Source organism: Carcharodon carcharias, chromosome 5, assembly GCF_017639515.1.
Source record: "Carcharodon carcharias isolate sCarCar2 chromosome 5, sCarCar2.pri, whole genome shotgun sequence".
Taxonomy (NCBI): Eukaryota; Metazoa; Chordata; class Chondrichthyes; order Lamniformes; family Lamnidae; genus Carcharodon; species Carcharodon carcharias.
The window spans coordinates 11558515-11582153 of NC_054471.1; the positions used below are offsets into that span (position 1 = coordinate 11558515).

Genomic DNA, 23639 nt, shown 5'->3' on the forward strand with positions numbered 1-23639 from the left:
TAAAGAACACATGACCCGAGTCTAGTGGGCAGGCTTGCACTGGATGGAGATGTGTGTAAACGCAAGCATGCAGACTGCTCGTAGCTTAGACCTCATACTCTATATGTATATAGTTACAAGCAGTAAATAAACACTTATTGTTAAACTATACAAAACTCAGAACCTCTTCATGATACCTAATGAACGACAAACACCATCTTACAACAAACATCACTGAAAAAGCTGCCTAATTTTTATAAAAGCAAAATACTGCAGATGGTGGAAATCTGAAATAAAACCAGAAAATGCTGGGGAAATCTCAGCAGGTCTGGCAGCATCTGTGGAGACAGAAACAAGAGTTTCAGCTCTGAAGGAGGGTCATAGGGACTCGAAACGTCAACTCTGTTTCTCTTTCCACTGATGGTGCCAGATCTGCTGAGTTTTTCCAGCATTTTCTGGTTTTGTACCTTATTTTTTATGTTTATTATATTGCTACGTGGTAGCCTGGCTGTTTTGTTATTCTGAAGGTAGTCCTCAGTATTGCCTTTGTAGTTTTGCTGATCATTCATCCACACCAGGTGGCGCTGTGGGTGGAGGAACCGCGGGAGGCAGGGTTTGCAGTGAGGTGAGCTCTCTTGCTACTTTCACACCCTCCTTGTTCCGGGGATTTGCCAGGATCAAAGATGGCGGCGGCCACGGGCTGTCGGTTCTTGGCCGCTTTCTGGGTCCGGTCCCGTTCTCTCTGCAGCTCCGCCGCGACCGGCAGGGCCCCCGGGCCCGGACCGAATAAATACACCGCCGGGGACATCCGGCAAACCTTCCTCTCCTTCTTCAGGGACAAACACCGGCACCGAGAGGTCCGCTCGGCCCCGGTCACCCCCAGGGCCGACCCCAGTCTCCTGCTGGTGAATTCCGGAATGAACCAGGTGAGGCCCCGCGGGGTTGGGGGGGGTGGGGGGGGGGGGGGGTGGTGATGGAGACCCCTCCGAGGGGGAGGGGGGAGGGGGTGTGATGGAGACCCCTCTGAGGGGGAGGTGGGGTGAGATGGAGACCCCTCCGAGGGGGGAGGGGGGGTGAGATGGAGACCCCTCTGAGGGGGAGGGGGGGTGAGATGGAGACCCCTCCGAGGGGGGAGGGGGGGTGAGATGGAGACCCCTCTGAGGGGGAGGGGGGGTGAGATGGAGACCCCTCCGAGGGGGGAGGGGGGGTGAGATGGAGACCCCTCCGAGGGGGGGGGGGGGGGGTGAGATGGAGACCCCTCCGAGGGGGGAGGGGGGGTGAGATGGAGACCCCTCCGAGGGGGGAGGGGGGGTGAGATGGAGACCCCTCCGAGGGGGGAGGGGGGGTGAGATGGAGACCCCTCCGAGGGGGGAGGGGGGGTGAGATGGAGATCCCTCCGAGGGGGGAGGGGGGGTGAGATGGAGACCCCTCCGAGGGGGAGGGAGTGTGATGGAGACCCCTCCGAGGGGTTGGGGGGGTGATGGAGACCCCTCCGAGGGGGAGGGGGGAGGGGGGGTGATGGAGACCCCTCTGAGGGGGAGGGGGGAGGGGGGGTGATGGAGACCCCTCTGAGGGGGAGGGAGTGTGTTGGAGACCCCTCCGAGGGGTTGGGGGGGTGATGGAGATCCCTCCGAGGGGGAGGGGGGAGGGGGGGTGAGATGGAGACCCCTCCGAGGGGGGAGGGGGGGTGAGATGGAGACCCCTCCGAGGGGGGAGGTGGGTGATGGAGACCCCTCTGAGGGGGAGGGGGGGTGATGGAGACTCCTCTGAGGGGGGAGATGGAACCTATCCCGGGGGGGGGGGGGGGGTGATGGAACCTCTCCGAGGGGGGAGGGGGGGTGATGGAGAACTCTCCGCGGGGGGGGGGTGATGGAGACCCCTCCGAGGGGGGAGGGGGGTTGATGTAGACCCCTCTGAGGAGGAGGGGGGGTGATGGAGATCCCTCCGAGAGGGAGGGGGGTGATGGAGACCTCTCCGAGGGGGAGGTGGGGTGGAGACCCCTCCGAGGGGGAGGGGTGGTGTGATGGAGATCCCTCCGAGGGGGGGAGGGGGGTGTGATGGAGACTCCTCCGAGGGGGGAGTGGGGGGGTGATGGAGACCCCTCCGAGGGGGGAGGGGGGGTGAGATGGAGACCCCTCCGAGGGGGGAGGGGGGGTGAGATGGAGACCCCTCCGAGGGGGGAGGGGGGGTGAGATGGAGACCCCTCCGAGGGGGGAGGGGGGTGATGGAGACTCCTCCGAGGGGGGAGGGGGGGTGATGAGGGGGGGTGATGGAGACCCCTCCGAGGGGGGAGGGGGGTGATGGAGATCCCTCTGAGGGGGAGGGGAGGTGATGGAGACCCCTCTGGGGGGGGGGGGGGGGTGATGGAGACTCCTCTGAGGGGGAGGGGGGGTGATGGAGACTCCTCTGAGAGGGGAGATGGAACCTATCCGGGGGGGGGGGGATGGAACCTCTCCGAGGGGGGAGGGGGGGTGATGGAGACCTCTCCGCGGGGGGGGGTGATGGAGACCCCTCCGAGGGGGGAGGGGGGTTGATGTAGACCCCTCTGAGGAGGAGGGGGGGTGATGGAGATCCCTCCGAGAGGGAGGGGGGTGATGGAGACCTCTCCGAGGGGGAGGTGGGGTGGAGACCCCTCCGAGGGGGAGGGGTGGTGTGATGGAGATCCCTCCGAGGGGGGGAGGGGGGTGTGATGGAGACTCCTCCGAGGGGGGAGTGGGGGGGTGATGGAGACCCCTCCGAGGGGGGAGGGGGGGTGAGATGGAGACCCCTCCGAGGGGGGAGGGGGGGTGAGATGGAGACCCCTCCGAGGGGGGAGGGGGGGTGAGATGGAGACCCCTCCGAGGGGGGAGGGGGGGTGATGGAGACCCCTCCGAGGGGGGAGGGGGGGGTGATGAGGGGGGGTGATGGAGATCCCTCCGAATGGGGAGGGGGGGTGATGGAGAGCCCTCCGAGGGGGAGGGGGGTGTTGGAGACTCCTCCGAGGGGGGAGGGGGAGGGGGGAGATGGAACCCCTCCGAGGGGGAGGGGGAGGGGGGTGATGGAACCTCTCCGAGGGGGGGGGGTGGGATGATGGAGACCCCTCCGAGGGTGGGGGGGGTGATGGAGACCCCTCCGAGGGGGGGGGGTGATGGAGTCCCCTCTGAGGGGGAGGGGGGGTGATGGAGACCCCTCCGAGGGGCGAGGGGAGGTGATGGAGACCCCTCCGAGGGGGGAGGGGGTGTGATGGAGACTCCTCCGAGGGGGGAGGGGGAGGGGGCTGATGGAGACCCCTCCGAGGGGGAGGGTGGTGATGGAGACCCCTCCGAGGTGGGGGTGATGGATACCCCTCCAGGGGGATAGATGGATAGTGACAGGGGCAGGAGGATTGATAAATGGAGGCTGGGTGAGGGAGACACCGATGTGTTGGGGCAATGGATTGGGTGCTGAATTAGATCATCTGATGTGCTTCTCTCGCTCTCTCCAGTTTAAACCCATCCTCCTGGGCACAGTGGATCCTCGCTCTGAGATGGCCCGGTATCAGAGGGTTGTCAACAGCCAAAAATGTGTGCGTGCCGGTGGCAAACACAATGACCTGGACGATGTGGGCCGAGACCTCTATCACCATACCTTCTTCGAAATGCTGGGCAACTGGTCTTTCGGAGACTACTTCAAGGTGAGGGAGGTGGAGGGGTGGGAGATTGCAGGATGGGGTAGGGAGCAGGGGAGTGTGTGCACCAAGATTGTTTTTATTCTGTCACGGGATGCGGGTTGTGGGCTTCGCTGGCTGGGCCAGCATTTATTCCCCATCCCTAATTACCCTTGAGAAGTTGGTGGTGAGCTGCTGCCTTGAACCGCTGCACAGTGCTGGATGCACAGTGGAGGGATTTCCAGGATTTTGACCTAGCGACAGTGAAGGAACGGTGATATAATTCAATTCAGGATGGTGAGTGACTTGGAGGGAAACTTGCAGGTAGTGGTGTTCCCATCTATCTGCTGCCCTTGTCCTTCTTGGTGGTAGAGGACGCAGCTTTGGAATGTGCTGCCTAAGGAGCCTTGGTGAGTTACTGCAGTGCAAAATGCACAGACTGCTGCTACTGTGTGTCAATGTGGAGGATGTGAATATTGAAGATGGTGTGCTTTGACCTGGATGATGATGAGCTTCTTGAGTGTTGTTGGAGCTGTACTGATCCAGGCGGTCACCCTTCTGACTTGTGCCTTGTAGATGGTGGACAGGCTTTGGGGAGTCAGGAGGTGAGTTACCTCCGCAGAATAGGGCCGTAGCCTTGACTCCATGATTGTGTGTTGTCCCACTTGTGCCAGGATCAAGGATGTCACAGAGCAACTGCAGGACATTCTTCTAGGGGAAGGTGAACAGCCAGAGGTCATGCTCCACATTGGTACCAATGGCATAGGTGGGAAGGGGTAATGAGGTCCTGAAAACAGACTTTGGGGAGTTAGGAAAGAAATTAAAAAGCAGGACCTCAAAAGCAGAAATCTCAGGATTACCCTCAATGCCATAGAATCACCAAGGCAATGGGCTATCTTAGAAACACTAGGGAACCAAGGGACTTGTGAAGGTGAGGAACTGAAAGAAATTAGTATTAATAAAGAGGTAGTAGTAGAAGAATTAAATGGATTAAAGGTTGATAAACCCCCCTGGACCAGGTGAATGACATCCCAGGGTGCTGAAGGAGGTAGCAATCGTGATAGTGGATGCATTGGTGGTTTTCTTTCAAAATTCTATAGATTCTGGAAAGGTTCCTGCAGACTGGAAAAGTAACAAATATGACCCCACTATTTAAGAAGGAAAGGAGAGAGAAAACTAAGAACTATAAATCTGTTAGTTTGACATTGGTACTGGGAAAATATTAGAATCTATTATAAAGGATGTGATAACTGGACAGTTGGAAATGAATACGATTGGGCAGAGTCAGCATGGACTTATGAAATAGAAATAATGTTTGACAAAGCTGTTGGAGGGTTTTTGAAGATGTTACTAACAGAGTTGATAAAGGACAACCAGTGGATGTGTATTTGGATTTTCAGAAGGCTTTTGATAAGGCCCCACAGAGGGGTGTTAATAAATAAAATTAGAGCACAAGAGATTAGGGGTAATATACTGGTGTGGACTGAGAATTGGTTAACAGACAGAAAACAGAGAGCAGGAATAAACGGGTCATCCTCAGGATGACAGGCTGTGACTAGTGGAGAACTGCGAGGATCAATGCTGGGGCCACAGTTGTTCACAATCTATACAAATAATTTGGATGTGGGGACCAAATGTAATATTTCCAAATTTGCTGATGACACAAAACTAGGTGGGAATATGAGTCGTGTGGAGGATGCTAGGAGGCTTGATGAGGATTTGGGCAGGCTAATTGAGCAGGCAAGAACATGGCAGATGGAATATTAAGTGAATAAGTGCGAAGTTATCTACTTTGGTAGAAAAAAACAGGCAGAATATTACTTAAATGGTGAGAGGTTGGGAAGTGTTGATGTCCAAAGGGACCTGGGTATCCTTGTTCATAAGTCACCAAAATCTAGCAGACAGGTGCAGCAAGCAATTAGGAAGGCAAATGGTATGTTGGCCTTCATCACAAGGTGATTGAATACAGGAGTAAAGATGTCTTGCTGCAATTATTTACTGAGAAAACTTCAATAGGAGAAACTTTTATTACAAAAGTGTAAATATTCATAACAGAGACTAAATACATTGCTGCAATTATATAGAGCTTTGGTGAGACTGCCTCTAATTATTGTGTTCAGTTTTGGTCTCCTTATCTAAGGAAGGATGTACTTGCCATCGAGGGAGTACAATGGAGGTTCACCAGACTAATCCCTGGGATGGCACGATTGTCTAATGAGGAGAGATTGAAGAAACTGGGCCTGTACTCTCTACAGTTTTGAAGAGTGAGAGGTGATCCCATTGAAACTTACAAAATTCTTACAGGGCGTGACAGGGTGGATGTAGGTAAGATGTTTCCCCTGGCTGGTGAGTCTACAACCAGGGCACATAAACTCAGAATAAGGGGTAGGCCATTTTTGAGGAGGAATTTCCTCACTTAGAATGTGGTGAATCTTTGGAATTCTCTACCCAGAGGGCTGTGGAAGCTCAATCATTAAGCATGTTCAAGGCAGAAATTGATAGATTTCTGGAGACTAATGACATCAAGGGACATGGATAGGGCAGGTAGATGATCAGCTACGATCTGTTTGAACGGCAGAGCAGGCTTGATGGGCCCAATGGCCTATTCCTGCTCCTGTTTCCTATGTTCACAAGTTAGCACTGTTCCTTGGAGCAAAGAAGTTGAGAGGAGATTTGATCGAGACTTTCAAAATCATGAGAGACCTGGAGAGAGTAGGTAGAGAGAAACTGTTCCCACTTGATATCACATGGAGTGAATCAAATTGGCTGAAGACTGACATTATTGATGCTGGGGACCTCTGGAGGATGCTAAGATGGATTATCCACTCGGCACTTCTGGCTGAAGATTGTAGCAAATGTTTCAGCCTTGTCTTTTCCACTGACATACTGGGCTCCCCCATCATTGAGAGTGGGGATATTTGTGGAACCTTCTCCTTCAGTTAGTTGTTTAATTGTCCACCAGTCATGACTGGGCGTGGCAGGACTGCAGAGCTTATATCTGATCCTTTGGTTGTGGAATCGCTTATCTCTGTCTGCCACTTGCTGCTTATGCTGTTTGGCACATAAGTAGCCTTGTATACAGCTTCATCAGGTCGACAGCTCATTTTTAGGTGTGCCTGGTGCTGCTCCTGAATTTTTTGAGGAGCTAACTAGTTGTGTAGATGAGGGTAGTGTAGTTTTTGTGGTCTACATGGATTTCAGTAAGGCTTTTGACAAGGTCCCACATGGGAGAATGGTCAAGAAAGTAAGAGCCCATGGGATCCAGGGCAATTTGGCACATTGGATCCAAAATTGGCTTAGTGGCAGGAGGCAGAGGGTGATGGTCGAAGGTTGTTTTTGCGATTGGAAGCCTGTGACTAGTTGTGTACAGCAGGGATCGGTGCTGGGACCCTTGTTTGTGGTGTACATTAATGATTTAGATGTGAATATAGGATAAGATAAGCTCACAGATGACATGAAAATTGGAGGTGTTACATAATGAGGAGCAAAACCTTAGATTACAGGACAATATGGATGGGCTGCTAAGATGGGCAGAGCGGTGGCAAACGGAACTTCATCCTGAGAATGTGAGGTGATGCATTTTGGGAGGACTAACATGGCAAGGGAATGCACAATGAATAGTAGGGCCTTAGGATGTACAGAGGATCAGAGGGACCTTGGAGTACATGTCCATAGATCCCTGAAGGAGACAGCACAGGTAATTAAGGTGGTTAAGAAGGCACATGGGATACTTGCCTTTATTAGCTGAGGCATAGAATGTAAGAGCAGGGAGGTTATGTTGGAGCTGTATAAAACAGCTGGAGTATCATGTGCAGCTCTGGTTGCCACACCATAGGAAGGATGTGATTGCACTGGAGAGGGTGCAGAGGAGATTCACCAGGATGTTGCCTGGACTGGAGTGTTTCAGCTATGAAGAGAGAATGGATAGGCTAGGGTTGTTTTCCTTGGAGCAGAGAAGGCTGAGGGGGGACTAGATAGAGGTACACAAAATTATGAGGGGCATAGATAGGGTAGATAGAAAGAAACTTTTCCCCTTAGTGGAGGTGTCATTAACCAGGGGCATAGATTTAAGATAAGGGGCAGGAGGTTTAGAGGAGTTTTGAGGAAAAATGTTTTCACCCAGAGGGTGGTTGGAATCTGGAACACACTGCCTGAGGGGGTGGGAGAGGCAAGAATCCTCACAACATTTAAGAAGTATTTAGTTGAGCACTATCATATCATACAGGGCTTCGAGCCAAGTGCTGGAAAATGGGATTAGAATAGATAGGTGCTTGATGGCTGGCAGGGACTCGAAGGGCCGGTTTCTGTGCTGTATAACTCGCTGCCCTCCTGCAGTCTTCATTGAGCTAAGGCTGATCCCCCAGTTTGATGGTCATGGTCGAGCAGGGATATGTCGGGGCCATGAGGTTACAGATTGTGGTTGAATATGAATCTGCTGATGGCTCACAGCGCCTCATGGATGCCTGTTTTGAATTAAGATCTGTTTGAAATCTATCCCATTTAGCAGGGTGGTAGAGCCACACAACATGAAGATGGGAGTTCGCCTCCACAAGGACTGTGCAGTGGTCACTCCTACTGATACTGTCATGGACAGATGCATCTGCAGCAGGTAGATTGATGCCGACGAGATTTAGTAGGTTATTCCCTCTTGTTGGTTCCCTCACCACCTGCCGGAGGTCCAATCTGGTATATGTGTCTTTCAGGACACGGCCAAAAGCAGGGAAAGAAAGAGAGAAGGAATGGAATGGGAGGGGGTTAGGAGTGAGTAGAGTTGTATCTCTGCCACTGGGGAGGGGATGCCTGGTTAAACCTCTGGCTCGGATCATTGGGCAGGTAGGCCTCTGTACCAGGGAACTAGCAGAATGCCAAGAGAGTAATTGTTTGCTGTGTGTGTGGCAGGAGGAAGCTTGCAGAATGGCCTGGGAGTTGCTGACCGAGGTGTATGGGATTCCGCAGGACCGACTCTACATTACCTTCTTTGGGGGAGACCCGCTTTTGGGACTGACACCTGACGAGGAGACTAAAGAGATCTGGCTGAGCATTGGGTGAGAAAGCAAGGAGTGTCTTTTCACAGTGCCACGGGGTTTAAACGAAGAGACTTGGGAGCGTTCTCACCGCTGTCCACCACCCGGAGGCTTCTGAAACCTTCAGCCATGCTTCCGTTAACGTCCAGGTCTGACTATTCCAATGCTTTGCTGGCTGGCCTCACAGCTTAAACCTTCCATGAATATATGCTCATCCCAAACTTTGCCCATATCCCTGAGCTTGCTGACCGACGTTGGCTCTCATTCTCAATTTTAAGATTCTCAGCCTTGTTTTCAAACCCTTCAGCTCGAACCTATGTTCAAGTCCCACACCACAGGTCTCAGCACACAAGTTTCAGCTGACATCCCAATGCAGCGCTTGAGGGTGTGTTGCGCTGTTGGAGGTGCTGATTTTTGGATGAAAGGGCTGGCCTGCTCGGATTGATGTAAAGGACCCGACGGGCCAGTTTTGAGAAAGGACAGGGGAGTCATCCTCTGTATCCTGGCCAAGATTTATCCCTCAATCAACACCTCAAAAAACAGCTCACAGCTCAACCCTCACATTTCAGTTTAGTACTTTAGTTTTAGATTTAAATACTTCACTACGAAAATCAATGTGAAATTTTATCATATTATGATCACCCTTTTCCAGCAAATCACTTAATATCAATAGTTAGTTAAGCCTGTTTCCTAACACAAAACAAGATTCTCCCTGGTTGGTTCCGTGATGTATTGTTCTAAGAAACTGTTTCAAATACATTCCATGAACTCAGTCTCCAAACAAGTTTTCCCTATTGGATTAGCCTGGTCTATATGAAGGTTAAAGTCCCCACGAATATTGCATTGCCTTTTAACAAGCTTTTCTTATTTCTCGATTAGTACCCTGATCAACAGTATAGCTACTGTTTAAGAACTTTGTAAACCACTGTGAAGATGGGTATTATTTTTTATAGTATTTTTGGGAATATGGTGGTATTCTGTAAAGATCCATCCATGATTGATTAAACTGGGGGCAGGTTAGTAAAGACAGCTTGTCTGTGGGAACTGAGGTGAGAAGTAAAGACAAGCAGATAGGTTGGATTTTAAAACTTGCATTAGGCGATAGGTAGGAATTTGACTTTTCAGCTGTTAAATTTCAGGGGAGTTTAGAAGTGACAAGTGACTTTTACAACTTGCAAAGGTTTCATAAGTAGACGAGAAGGTTATTAATTTTTATTTGATTCAAAAGGGGAGGCAATAGAAAAACGTGAAAGATTTTTATATTTTGGAAAAATTGAGTTTGAGGAGTTGCTGGGGACAATGGAATCGAAGGTGAAAGGGAAAAAGGATACTTAAGGAAAGATGTTGAGCTGAGTTGTTGGCTCTGTGGGAGAGATATCCTGGGACCAGCTCTGTGCTGAGAGAAGGTGTGCAATCTGAAGCAACCATCCAGAAACCAGCAAAGTCGTTGTTTCAGAAATCAGTCTCGTTTCTGAATATTCTTGGATTTCCACAGCAGAGTGGAAGAGAGTGAGAAGTCGTGTGGCACACCTTTACAAAAGTGACAGCAGTGTTGCCTTGGGTAATATTACTTGAGTTAAGAATCTACAAGGGAGTGTTGCCAAGAAGGTGTTTAATTATGTGTTCTGACCAAGTGTGTGTTTTTTGGGGAAGGTTTTGTAAGACTGTTTTAACTGTGCAACTTCAATCTTGTGTGCTTAAGTTTTCTTTTCTTGTTAATAAATCATTTAAGTTTTTAAATCCCAAAAATGTTACTGGAATTCTCCACTCCTGGGATCAGTAGGTTTCTCCTCGTTTTCAGAATATAAAAAAAGAGGTTATGATCTGTAAGACAAGTTTCCCCTGGGATTTGGCTTCCTCAAAAAATAACCTGCTGTGGTGGTAACAACTACTCTCACCAGCGTTACCTTCTGAGCCAAGACCCTTCCTTGTTATTGTCTTTATGTCGCATTTTATTATTAGGACTATCCATCCCCTGCTTCCTCACCTCATCCCTGTTTTGTCTGTCTGTTTGAAATATTGAGGACTGTAGAATATTTAGTTCCCAATCTTGGTCACCATGTGCTGCCTCTTTATAATGGTTATTTGATCAAACACATTTATCTCTATTTGTGCCACTGATTCATATATTTTGTTCTGAATGCTTTGTGCATTTGGATAATGCCTTTAATTTTAAGTTTTTACCATTCTTTGCTGATTTGACCTTATCGCACTATTATTGTTAAATATTTTGTCTCTTCCTGTCACACTCTGCCTCTCTTTACCTCAATCACTACTTTTCTCTTTATTTCTTTTCACTTGAACCCTTGCCAGGCCCTATCTATAGCCACACAATTCACCAGCCTGGTTTCAGTGGAGCCTGTCCTGTTGTAAGGTTCTATGTTGTCTCATGAAGAGGTCTAGAGGCTTGTATGGTTGAACAATAACTGTTTATTAATAACACTAATATATTTATATATATATATATATACATAGGATACAGCCCTGACAAGGTGCCATCTTCATGCTGACTTCTACCATGTGACCCTCTACATCATAATGTGGTTGGTAATGTTTCCCCAGTCCCACATTAACCCTTGTAGTCCCAAACACCCTAATACTACACCTTCCCCCACCCCCCAAGTCTTCACCCAAATGTATTTACATTAATATTTACATGCTATCCCTTCTGCTCCCAAGTTCCTGACTTTACAGATTCCGATGGTCTGGAGGCTTCACGACTCTTGCAGATCTCGTTCTTTTCAAGTTTGGAGGAGTGCTATTCTCAACTGTTTTGAGCTGACTTTGTTTTTTGCGTTATTCATTCATGGGATGGGGGCATCGCAAGCTAGGCCAGTATTTATTGCCCATCCCTAATTGCTAATGGCTCGCTAGGCCATTTAAGAATCAACCACATTGCTGTGGGTGTGGAGTCTCATGTAGGCCAGACCAGGTAAGAACCTGAAGGGGCTTTGGTGAACCAGGTGGGTTTTTACAACAATTGACAATGGTTTCATGGTCATCATTAGACTTTTAATTCCACATTTTTTAATTGCATTCAAATTTCACCATCTGGCGTGGTGGGATTCAAACCCAGGTACCCAGACCATTACTCTGGGACTGGATTACTAGTCCAGTGACAATACCACTATGCCACGGTCTGGAGTTGATGTTGTAGCACTTGGTGTTTCAAGTAGCTGGGTGTCAACATCTAGTTTCTTTCTTGCGCTCCTTATTGTTGTATTTTTCTTTGTCGGCAACCTGCCTTCCTGGTCAGATGCGATAGTCTTATCCCCCCTCCATCCGGAGGGAATGTTCGCTCCGTTCATAGAGTGGACTCGCATTTTATTTTCGTCGGGGGTCCTCCATGTCCTCCCTGCAAGTTGAAAGTTCACCTCTCTTACGTTCCTCATCCTTAAGCTCAACCTGCAGTTTGGCTTCTAATGCTGCACGCTGTTTCTTCACATGCACTTGTGCCTCCCTGAATTTTGTTTTGGTGAGTTGGTGGTCACTTCTCTCCTGCTCTGAGGTCAACTTCCTGTTGTGCGTGTGAGCTTGAAGCTTCAGCTCGATTTCTGTGGTTTTTCCTGGTTCCGTGACAGCAGCTGTTTGGCTCTAAGGTTTGAGCTCAACCTTCTGCTGCTCCTTCTCCTCTGTGTCTTCTGTTTTAAGTATGTTGGTGCTCCTCTGGTGATCTGGCTGGTTTGACAGAAGGAGAGTATTTTCTGCCATCTCAAAGGAGCTGGAATAACTGTCTCTGCGGAGAATGAGGGCAATTCTGAACTGAAATCCCCATCGAGATCATCAGCACTGGTAGACCTCTCGGGAGCCTCCAGTTCATTGTAGTTGACTTCAGTGGTTGTTTCGATGTCTTCTGCCATTTTGAGGAGGCTGAGGGGACACAGATATCTCTGCTGAGGAGAGAAAAGGGTTGATACAGAATTTTAATTATTTGTTTGTTGCCTTATGGAGCAGCTCTTGAATCATGCCTATGACCAGTAGTTGGATTCCTCTGGGGCCATACAATGGTGTGTCTGCTTTCTGTAGCCATGGTTCATGATCCAACAGGATCACCACACTGTTATGTCTAATTTGAAATTAGTGAGGTGACCATTTACAGAAATGCCAGCATTCCAAAATGTGAATCTGGGATCCTTAATTTCTCCCAAGAAATACTGTTGGACTACTTCTTGGTGTGGCTGATCGATCTCATGGACTCATATGGGATCCTCCACACATCTCAAGGTTTGGACTTGCACATCTTTCCAAAGTGTCCCAGGCAGATGCACTTCAAAGCGAATGCTGGACACTGCTGAGGCCTTGTGACGCCACAGCACTGATATGGTCTGTCACCAGCTTCTGTTTTGGGTATTGCTTTCATTGCCCAGGAGTCTCCTCGCTCTTTTGTTGCTTTGAGTTGTACTGTTGGGGTTGCTGTGTACTTCGGTTTAACTTCTCCATGCAAAATGGGCAAGTTTTTCTGGTGGACTTCCAATTGTCTGATTTGGGTGGCTTTTTCCAAAGTCATCATCTTTAAATTGGAGTACTTCCGAAAGATCATCGGACATTTCCACTACTATTCGGTCTGTTTGAGCTCCAACTTAAGGTCACCATTGTCACAGCCTTCAGGCAATATGAAATAACTCATTTATGAAAGAGCCTACAGGTCTCCTGGGCTTTTGGACTCTCTTGTTAAGTTTTGTTTGTTCCCAAAGTTTATTGCTGCTTCAGTTAAAGTAGGTGTCAAAGGACTTCATGACCTTGTCAAAGTTATCAGAAGATTCATTTATTCCTTGTCTGGCAATTATGTCATTGGCTATTGGACCTACTGAATATGATAGTGTATTTGCTTGTTAAGCACCTCTTTTCTTATTCAAGCCTGATGCTATCATATATCTTCAACATCCTCTTCTCCATAATGCCCAGTTTTGCACCTGGCCTGGCCCTTTCTTCTGCCTTACTTGATCTGGCAGCAGTGTTGGTTTGTCATCCATGGCTGTTTTCAGCACAGGGGACTGCAGGTTTAATTTTTTTAAATGGTACTGCAGAAATCTGTTTTTTCTCTTCTTGCCGGGATTTGGCAGGTTTCCATTGCGGTTACAGAGCAGTTTAAAACTTTGGCGATTCTGCAGAAAATCTTTTGAACAAGTTGTTTAGACCAGCTAGTTGCTTTCCTAAGTTTGGAGAATAGAATTGAAACAGTTCTTTTTTTTTTTGCTCTGATTTCTCTTCAAAAATGTTTCTTTTCATTCATAAGCAGTTGCTGCCACCATGTTGTAAGGTTGCATGTTGCCTCATGAAGAGATCTAGAGGCTTGTATGATTGAACAATAACTTTATTAATAACACATATACAGGATACAGTCCTGACTAGCTGCTATCTTCACGGTGACTTTTACCAGACCTCTCCAATGCACTCTACAACTCCCATGTGATTCTCTATATCATAATGTGGCCGATACTGTTTCCCCAGTTCCATATTAACCTTTACAGTCCCAAACACCCTAATACGACTCATCCCTACAAAACATATTCCTCTTTCCCCAGTACTGGTCTCTATGCCCCATGAATTGAAATCCTTGTCATTCACTCGCACCAACCTTTGAGCCACACATTCAACTCTCTATTTGTTTCTATTGTTGTGTGGCTCCCGTAGTAATCCAGAGATTGTTGCTTTTGAGCTTCTGTTTATTAACTTGGAGCCTAGCACCTCATACTCCCTCAGCAGAACCTCATTGCACCTTTCTCATTGGTTCCTACATAGACAACGGGATCCTCCCATTCTCACTCCAGAGTCTTCTCCAGCACCAAGGAGGTGTCTTGCAGTGCAACCTTCAGAATTCTAGATTGTGGTTGCCGAGAACAGTGTCTATTCCCTTAACTATACTGTCCCTTAACCATATTATTACCATATTATTTTTCACGCTCCCCCACCTCCATTTGGATGGTCTCCTGTACCACGGTGCTGTGCCCAATTTGTTCATCCACTTTGTCCTTATCCACACAGGCAGCACGAGCCTCATACTTATTGGAGCCTTCCAGCACTGCACCTGGGATCTCCCTCCTGTCCATGACCACCAACCAGATTTGTACCATTCCCTAACCTGAAAGAATTTGACAGGGTGGATGCTGAAAGGATGTTTCCTCTTGTGGAAGAAACTAGAACTAGGGGACACAGTTTCAAATTAAGGGCTCGCTCATTTAAGACGGAGATGAGGATAAATTTATTTTTGTGAGTCTTTGGAACTCTCTTTCTCCAGAGAGCAGTGGAGACAGGGTCATTGAATATTTTTAAGACAGAGGTAGATAGATTCTTGGTTAACAAGGGAGTCAAAGGTTATCGGATGTTGGCGGAATGTGGAGCTGAGTTCACAATCAGATTGGCCGTGATCTTATTGAATGGTGGAGCAGGCTCAAAGGTGCCAAATGGCCTACTCCTTCTAATTCGTACGTTCATTAGGAGTGTGACTGCTTCCTGAATCAAACTGTCCATGTAGCTCTCCCCTTCCCTGATGCCTTGCAATGTCTGAACCTCAGTCTCCAGCCTACCAACTCTGAGCTGTGATGAACTTAGTGCAGTTGCGGTGTCCAGGATCGCAGTTCACAAACTCCCATTTGCTGCAGATATAACACATCACCTGCACTGTCATCTAGATCTAACCTTGTTTAACTCATTTAATTAGTCTTATGCATTTAATCAATTTAGCGTATAGATTTTCATCTTGAACTAAACACTTGATCTGACTTAAGTTATAGCTGGATTAAATTAAATATGTGCCTGTAACACAAACCCACGGCAAATATTGAAGCCAAAAAGCAGCAGCTCCTTCCCTCTCTGCACAAAGTTCCCAAAGCCCAACTTTTACCCTCTGTTTACAATGCCCTCTCTTCATGACCACCCTGTGTGTTGGCAGATACTGTTTACTATTATACAACTTTCAGTCATGCTCATGTTACAAGTGCCCATCCCAGCTTCCTGCTGACAGTAACTAGCTCCTATTCAGCCAATCACTTGCTGATTAATTGTCACGTAACTGTCAGTGACAGGCAGTTTCTGTTGTCTAACTTGCAGTTACTTTTACAGTTTTTAAAGTTCTAAGTTAAACGTAGAAAGTTAAACTAAATTTTAGTTTGATGCTGCTCACCGACAGCTCCTTAGCAGAGGGTTCCATTTGTGCCACATTCCCCACCTTTACACTCTGATGGTGCTGTCCACTGAGTGCAGTTCCTTTGCACAGTGTCTGCTTGAAGAAGGAGATTGATGTGAGGGTGGAGGGTAAGCTCCCGTGAACGGAAATGGGAAAAGATTGTTGGCACTCATCTAGCCTGTTCCTTGTCGTCTTCAACACTCCTGAGTGGCATCACGAGGACACACCGTGCCGGGGGTCAGGGGTCGTGCGGGTCAAAGGTCCATCATGTTCAAAGTCTGACAGATCCCTTGTATTGTTTTTTTGTATTTTTCTTTTCCAGAGTTCACCCAGACCGTGTGCTTCCATTTGGTCTTGCTGATAACTTCTGGGAGATGGGAGAGACGGGGCCCTGTGGGCCATGCACTGAGATACACTACGATCATGGGGTAGGGAGAGGGGCAGCGGCACAGGTCAACAGAGGCAATCCACAGCTGGTGGAGATCTGGAACCTGGTCTTCATGCAGTACAACAGGTCAGTGTGGTGGAACATTGTGAGGGGAAAGAATGAATTTGGGCAGGAGTGTAGTGTGGGGTGGTATTAAGACCAGGGTCATGGGGGGGGAGGTGGGGTCTGTTTCGCTCATGGAGTGATGGACAATGTAGGCGGAGCATTACTCTGTATCCAGCCTGTGCTGTACCTGCCATGAAAGTGTTTGATAAGTCAGTGTAGAGGCAAAAGGGTGGGGGGGGATCTTAAAACAATGATGATCACTAGGGGCAAAACAATGAGAAAACTAATGGGGCTAAAGGCTGACAAGTCCTTTTGACCTGATGGTCTGCATCCTGGGGCCTTAAAGGAAGTGGCTGCATAGATAGTGGATGCAAAGGTTATAATCTTCCCAAATTCCCTAGATTCTGGAAAGGTCCCTGTGGATTGGAAAACCCCAGGTGTAACACCACTATTCAAAAAATGAGGGAGCCAGCCAGAAACTATAGGCCAGTTAGTCTAATATCTGTCATTGGGAAAATGCTAGAATCCCATTATTGAGGTGGTACTAGCAGGGCACTTAGAAAATCATAATGTAATCAGACAGAGTCAACATGGTTTTGTGAAAAAAAAATTGTGTTTGATAAATTTATTAAGAGTTCTTTGAGGATGTAACAAGTGGAGTGGATAAAGGGGAACCAGCAGATTCTCCTCTTCTTAGGCTGTCCCCCAGGGTCGAGGGTGACTTGCTTCCACACTAAAAATGAGTTCTGAGATGACTGAAGAGTCCAATGCATGACCCATACTCTCTGCCACAGGTAGGGCAGATGGTGGTAGGGGGAATGGGTGGGTGGGGTGCCTGGGTTGCCATGCTCTCCCTTTGCTGTTGACGCTTGGCTTCCAGCAGCCCTTGGTGATGAGACTGGAGGAGTTCAGCTCCTTCCTGGAGGCTTTCCCTCCACTTCGGGCAGTCTTGGGCCAGGGACTCCCAGGTGTCAGTGGGAATGTTGCACTTTTTCAAGGAGGCTTTGAGGGTGTCCTTGAAGCGTTTCCTCTGCCCTCCTGGGGCTTGTTTGCCTTGTTGAAGCTCCGAGTAGAGAGCTTGTTTCGGGAGTCTCGTGTCAGGCATGCAGACGATGTGGCCCACCCAGCAGAGCTGATCAAGCGTGGCCAGTGCTTCAATGCTGGGGATGTTGACCAAGAACACTGACGTGGTGTGCTTAATCTGCCAATGGATGAACAGGATCTTGCAGAGGCAGCGCTGGTGGTACTTCTCAGAGTACAGCAGGCACATAGTCCACGTCTCTGGAGGACGGGTATCACTATTGCTCTGTAGACCATGAGCTTGGTGCCAGGTTTGAGGTGTTGGTCTTCAAGCACTCTCTTCCTCAGGCAGCTGAAGACTGTGCTGGCACACTGAAGGCAGTGTTGAATCTCGTCGATGTCGGCCCTTATTGACAGTAGCTCCCTAGTTATGGGGAGTGGTGCACATGGGGGGGTGCAGTGAGGTGTGGAGAGGGCAGATTGGCAGAGGATCTCTGCCTCATGGATGTTTAGCGTCAGGCCCGTACTCTTGTACGCCTCGGTGAAGGTGTTGATGATGGCTTGGAGCTCAGCCTCTGAGTGTGCGCAGACACAAGCATCATCTGCATACTGTAGTTCAATGACGGAGTGGATGACAGTATATGTAATATATTTGAATTTCAAAAAGGCAGTCGATTAGGTGCCTCATAAATGGTTACTTCACAAGATAAGAGCTCATGCTGTTGGAAGTGATATATTAGTATGAGTAGAGGATTGGCCAACTAACAGGAACCAGAGAGTCAGGATAAATGGGCCATTTTCAGGTTGGCAAACTAACAAGCGGAGTTGCAGGGATCAGTGCTAGGGTCTCAACTATTTATGATCTATATTAATGACTTGGATGAAAGGTCAGGCTGTAGTCTGATACAAAACGATACAAAAATATGTAAGCAAGTTGTGAGGAGCATACAAAGAGTCTTCAAAGCGATAAAGATAGGTTAAATGAATGTGCTAAATATGGTTGTCCACTTTGGAGGAAGAATAGAAAAGCAGAGTATTATTTAATGGAGAGGGACTTCAAAATGCTGCAGCACAGAGGAATCTGAGTGCCCTGGTACATGAATCACAAGTTAGCATAGAGGGACAGCAAATAATTAGGACGGCAAGTGGAATGTTGGGCTTTATGGCAAGGGGGGGTGGATTATAAAAGTAAGGAAGTCTTGCTGTAACAGTAAAGAGCATTGCTGAGACCACACATACGAACATAGGAACTAGGAGCAGGAGTAGGCCCCTTGAGCCTGCTCTGCCATTCAGTTAAACCACGGCTGATCTGACCTCAACCCACATTCCTGCCTACCCCGATAACCTTTCACACTTGGTGTATTGTGCACAGTTTTGCTCTCCTTGCTTAAGGAGGGATATACTTGCATTGGAAACAGTTCTGAGAAGGTACATTACTGATTGACAGGATGAAGGGGTTGTTTTCTGGGGAAGGGTTGAGCAGGTTGGGCCAATACACATTGGAGTTTAGAAGAATGAGAAGTGTTCTTATTGAAACACAGAAGATTCTGAGGGGACTTTCATTTCTAAGTGAATACTTTGTGTCGGTGTTCACAAGTGAGAGGGACGATATGGGTATGGAAATCAGGCAGAAGGACTGATATAATTAAAGAAATTAGCATAGACAGCGAGGAGGTTCTAAGTGGTCTGGCAGGCTTAAAAGTAGATAAATCTCCAGGCCCGGATGAAATGTATCCCAGGCTGTTGAGTGAGGCAAGGGAGGAAATAGCAGGGGTGCTGGCAATAATTTTCAATACCTCTCTGGCCACAGGAGAGGTGCCAGAGGACTGGAGGACAGCCAAAGCAGTACTGTTATTCAGGAAGGGATAAACCAGGCCAGTCAGCCTAACCTCAGTGGTGGGGAAACTATTGGAAGCAATTCTGAGGGACAGAATTAATCTATACTTGGAGAGGCAGGGATTAATCAAGGACAGTCAGCATGGTTTTGATCAGGGGAGGTCATGTCAAACCAATTTGATTGAATTTTTCGAAGAGGTGCCCAGGTGGGTAGATGAGGGCAATGCATTTGATGTAGTCTACTTGGACTTCAGCAAGGCTTTTGATAAGGTCCCGCATGGGAGACTGATAATGAAGGTAAGAGCCCATAGGATCCAAGGCAATTTGGCAAATTGGATCCAGAATTGGCTGAGTGGCAGGAAGCAGAGGGTGATGGTCGAGGGGTGTTTTTGTGACAGGATGCCTGTGTCTAGTGGGCTTCCACATGGATCGGTGTTGGGTCCCTTGCTGTTTGTGGTGTATGTGAACGATTTAGACTTGAATGTAGGAGGGTTGATCAGTAAGTTCGTGCATGACACGAAAATTGGTGGGGTGGTAAATAGTGAGGAGAATAGCCTTAGATTACAGGAGGATATAGACAGGCTGGTCAGATGGGCTGATCATTGGCAAATGGAATTTAATCCAGCTAAGTGTGAGGTGATGCAATTGGGCAGGACAAACAAGGCACGAGAATACACGATGAATGGTAGGTCCCTGGGAAGTACCGAGGATCAGAGGGAGCTTAGTGTACATGTCCACCGGCCCCTTAAGGTAGTGGGACAGGTAGTTAAGGAGGTTAAGAAGGCATATGGGATACTTGCCTTTATTAACCGAGGCACAGAATATAAGAGCAGGGAGGTTATGCTAGAACTGTATAAAACGCTGGTTAGGCCACAGCTAGAGTATTGCGTGCAGTTCTGGAATCTGCATTATAGGATTATGTGATTGCACTAAAGAGAGTGCAGAGGAGATTTACCAGGATGTTGCCTGGGCTGGAGAGTTTTAGTTATGAGGAGAGATTGGATAGACTGGGGTTATTTTCCCTGGAGCAGAGGAGATTGAGGGGGGACATGATTGAGGTGTATAAAATTGAGGGGCATAGATAGGGTAGACAGGAAGGAGCTTTTCCCCTTGATGGAGGGATCAATAACCTGGGGTTGTAAATTTAAGATAAGGAGCAGAAGATTTAAAGGGATGTGAGGAAGAATTTTTTCACCTAGAGGGTGGTGGGAATCTGGAACTCTCTACCTGAAAGGGTGGTAGAGGCAGAGACCCTCATAACATTTAAGAAATATTTGGATGTGTACTTGCGATACCATGGCATACAAGGCTATGGGCCTAGTGCTGGAAAATGGGATTAGAATAGTTAGGTACTTGTTTGACCAGTGCAGACTCGATGGGCTGAAGGGCCTTTTTCTGTGCTGTAGACCTCTATGACTCTATGACTATGACAGAGTAGATGCTGAGAGGATTTTTCTGCTCATGGTGGGGGGGGGATCTAGAACTAGGCAACACAGTTTCAAACTAAGGAATCTCCCATTTAAGATAAATGAGGAGGAATTTCTTCTCTGAGGGTCATTAGTCTTTGGAATTCTCTTCCCCAGAAAGCAGTGGAGGCTGGGTCATGGAATATATTCAAGGCTGAGTTAGATAGATTTTTGATAGACAAGGGAGTCGAGGATAATGGAGGATTGGTGGGAAAGTGGAGTTTTGACCACAGTCAAATCAGCCATGATCTTATTGCATGGTGGAGCAGGCTTGATGGGCCGAATGGCCTTCTGTTTCTATTTCTTATGACCTGCGCCTGTCTGGGTCGTGTTTGATGTGAACAGCGTAGAGGGAGCTTTACTCTGTATCTAACCCCGTGCTGTACCTGTCCTGGGAGTGTTCGATGGGGACAGTGTGGAGGGAGTTTTACTCCATATCTAACCTCGTGCTGTACCTGTCCTGGGAGTGTTTGATAGGGACAGTGTAGAGGGAGCTTTACTCTGTATCTAACCCCGTGCTGTACCTGTCCTGGGAGTGTTTGATGGGGACAGTGTAGAGGGAGATTTACTCTGTATCTAACCCCGTGCTGTACCTGTCCTGGGAGTGTTTGATGGGGACAGTGTAGAGGGAGATTTACTCTGTATCTAACCCCGTGCTGTACCTGTCCTGGGAGTGTTTGATGGGAACAGTGTAGAGTCAGCTTTACTCTGTATCTAACCCCGTGCTGTACCTGTCCTGGGAGTGTTTGATGGGAACAGTGTAGAGGGAGCTTTACACTGTATCTAACCCCGTGCTGTACCTGTCCTGGGAGTGTTTAATGGGAACAGTGTGGAGGGAGTTTTACTCTGTATCTAACTCTGTGCTGTACCTGTCCTGGGAGTGTTTGATGGGAACAGTGTAGAGGGAGCTTTACTCTGTATCTAACCCCGTGCTGTACCTGTCCTGGGAATGTTTGATAGGGACAGTGTAGAGGGAGCTTTACTCTGTATCTAACCCCGTGCTGTACCTGTCCTGGGAGTGTTTGATGGGGACAGTGTAGAGGGAGATTTACTCTGTATCTAACCCCGTGCTGTACCTGTCCTGGGAGTGTTTGATGGGGACAGTGTAGAGGGAGATTTACTCTGTATCTAACCCCGTGCTGTACCTGTCCTGGGAGTGTTTGATGGGAACAGTGTAGAGTCAGCTTTACTCTGTATCTAACCCCGTGCTGTACCTGTCCTGGGAGTGTTTAATGGGAACAGTGTGGAGGGAGCTTTACTCTGTATCTAACCCCGTGCTGTACCTGTCCTGGGAGTGTTTAATGGGAACAGTGTGGAGGGAGCTTTACTCTGTATCTAACCCCTTGCTGTACCTGTCCTGGGAGTGTTTGATGGGGACAGTGTAGAGGAAATGTTTGTAGGTTTAGGCGTTGTTTATTGGGTGTTTTTTCCCTTCTGTAGGGAGGCTGATGGCAGCCTTCACTCTCTGCCACAGCTTAACGTTGATACTGGGATGGGACTCGAGCGATTGGCTACTGTTCTGCAAGGGAAGCAATCGAATTATGATACTGACCTCTTCACTCCCATTCTAAATGCCATTCACAGGGTAAGAGCAGGAACAACTGATTCGACCTGAGTTGGGGAGGGACATAGCTGGGGTGGAGGAGAGGGAGGGTTCCCGGACTTGGGGGGAAGGGGGAGGGTTCCTGGACTTGGGGGGGTGCGGTGAGAGATGTTCCCCTGGGCGGGATGGGATTGTGGTTTGAGGGACAGGGTGAGGGTGGTTTCCCCGGGGGAGGAAGGTGAGGGGCGTTACCTTGACGGGGGGATTTCCGCTGAGGGGGTGGAGGGGTGCGAGGGGTGGGTAAGATTGGGGTTGGTACCTGGGGCAGTTGGAGGGTGGAGGTGTGGTGTCCAACGGTGCGCTGAGGGTGGGAGTCTCCAGGCGGGTGGGCTGGGGTCTGTTCTCTGGGCAGGTTGAAGAGGGTGGGGTGGGTGTGTCCGCAAGGTGGGGGAGGGGGTACCTGGCGTGGGGGCGGGTGTTCCCAGGGAACCTGCAGTCGAGGCCCTGAGTGAAGCTGGTGAGTACAGGTGGTTTATTTCTGGTACTATAATCATGTGCTGGTTGGATGTTTCTCTAGGGATCCAAAGCCCCTCAGTACCGAGGTCTGGTGGGAGTGATGGACCCTGACTCTGTCGACATGGCATATCGCGTGCTGGCTGATCATATTCGTACTCTGACTGTCTGCATTGCTGACGGCCTCTATCCAGGAATGACAGGAGCTCAGTGAGTCCCCAGAGTTTAAATACACCTTAGGGATAATGGCGGGGTGGGTTGGAGAGAGGGAGAGCTAATATCACAGCCTGAGCGATCTGGGAAATGAGGAGGTTTCATTGGGCGAGGGGAGTTTGCATGATGAGAGAGGGTGGGGGGAGAGGGGAGAGGCAAGTGGGTGCAGAGCCTGCATGGGAGATTTGAGGGGGTTTCTTGGGAGGCAGGGGGCATCTCAGGGTCGGGGGTGGGGGCTGTAGGGAAAACAAGGGATTCTCTGGCTGAGCAGGAAGCGAAGGGATGTCCTCAGGGAATGGGGAGGTTAGGGGGTGTCTCTGGGGGAGGGGGGGTGGTACCTGTGGTGGGTGGTGTGGAGGGGGAGGTGAGTGGGGTGTCTCTGGGTGAGGGTGGTGCCTGTGGTAGGTGGTGTGGAGGGGGAGGTGAGTGGGGTGTCTCTGGGTGAGGGTGGTGCCTGTGGTAGGTGGTGTGGAGGGGGATGTTAGGGGGTGTCTCTGGGGGAGGGGGGGTGGTACCTGTGGTGGGGGGTGTGGAGGGGGAGGTTAGGGGTTGTCTCTGGGGGAGGGGGGGTGGTGCCTGTGGTGGGGGGTGTGGAGGGGGAGGTGAGTGGGGTGTCTCTGGGGGAGGGGATCGCTGGGGTGAGCGGGGTGTATGCGGTGGGGGGTGTGGAGGGGGAGGTGAGTGGGGTGTCTCTGGGGGAGGGGATCGCTGGGGTGAGCGGGGTGTATGCGGTGGGTGGTGTGGAGGGGGAGGTGAGTGGGGTGTCTCTGGGGGAGGGGATCGCTGGGGTGAGCGGGGTGT

The 23639-nt window shown here is 49.2% G+C and overlaps 1 protein-coding gene across 1 annotated transcript in view; it reads left to right on the top strand.

Moving 5' to 3' along the window:
• The first annotated feature begins 662 nt into the window (after positions 1 to 662).
• Positions 663 to 23639, top strand: part of aars2 (alanyl-tRNA synthetase 2, mitochondrial (putative)) — a 426588-nt gene continuing 403611 nt past the window's right edge. Inside the window, exons 1-6 of the mRNA XM_041188171.1 lie at positions 663 to 905; positions 3443 to 3631; positions 8504 to 8649; positions 16077 to 16268; positions 22010 to 22154; positions 22690 to 22835. Coding sequence (XP_041044105.1) covers positions 663 to 905; positions 3443 to 3631; positions 8504 to 8649; positions 16077 to 16268; positions 22010 to 22154; positions 22690 to 22835 — 1061 coding nt within the window. The remainder of the gene's footprint in view (positions 906 to 3442; positions 3632 to 8503; positions 8650 to 16076; positions 16269 to 22009; positions 22155 to 22689; positions 22836 to 23639) is intronic.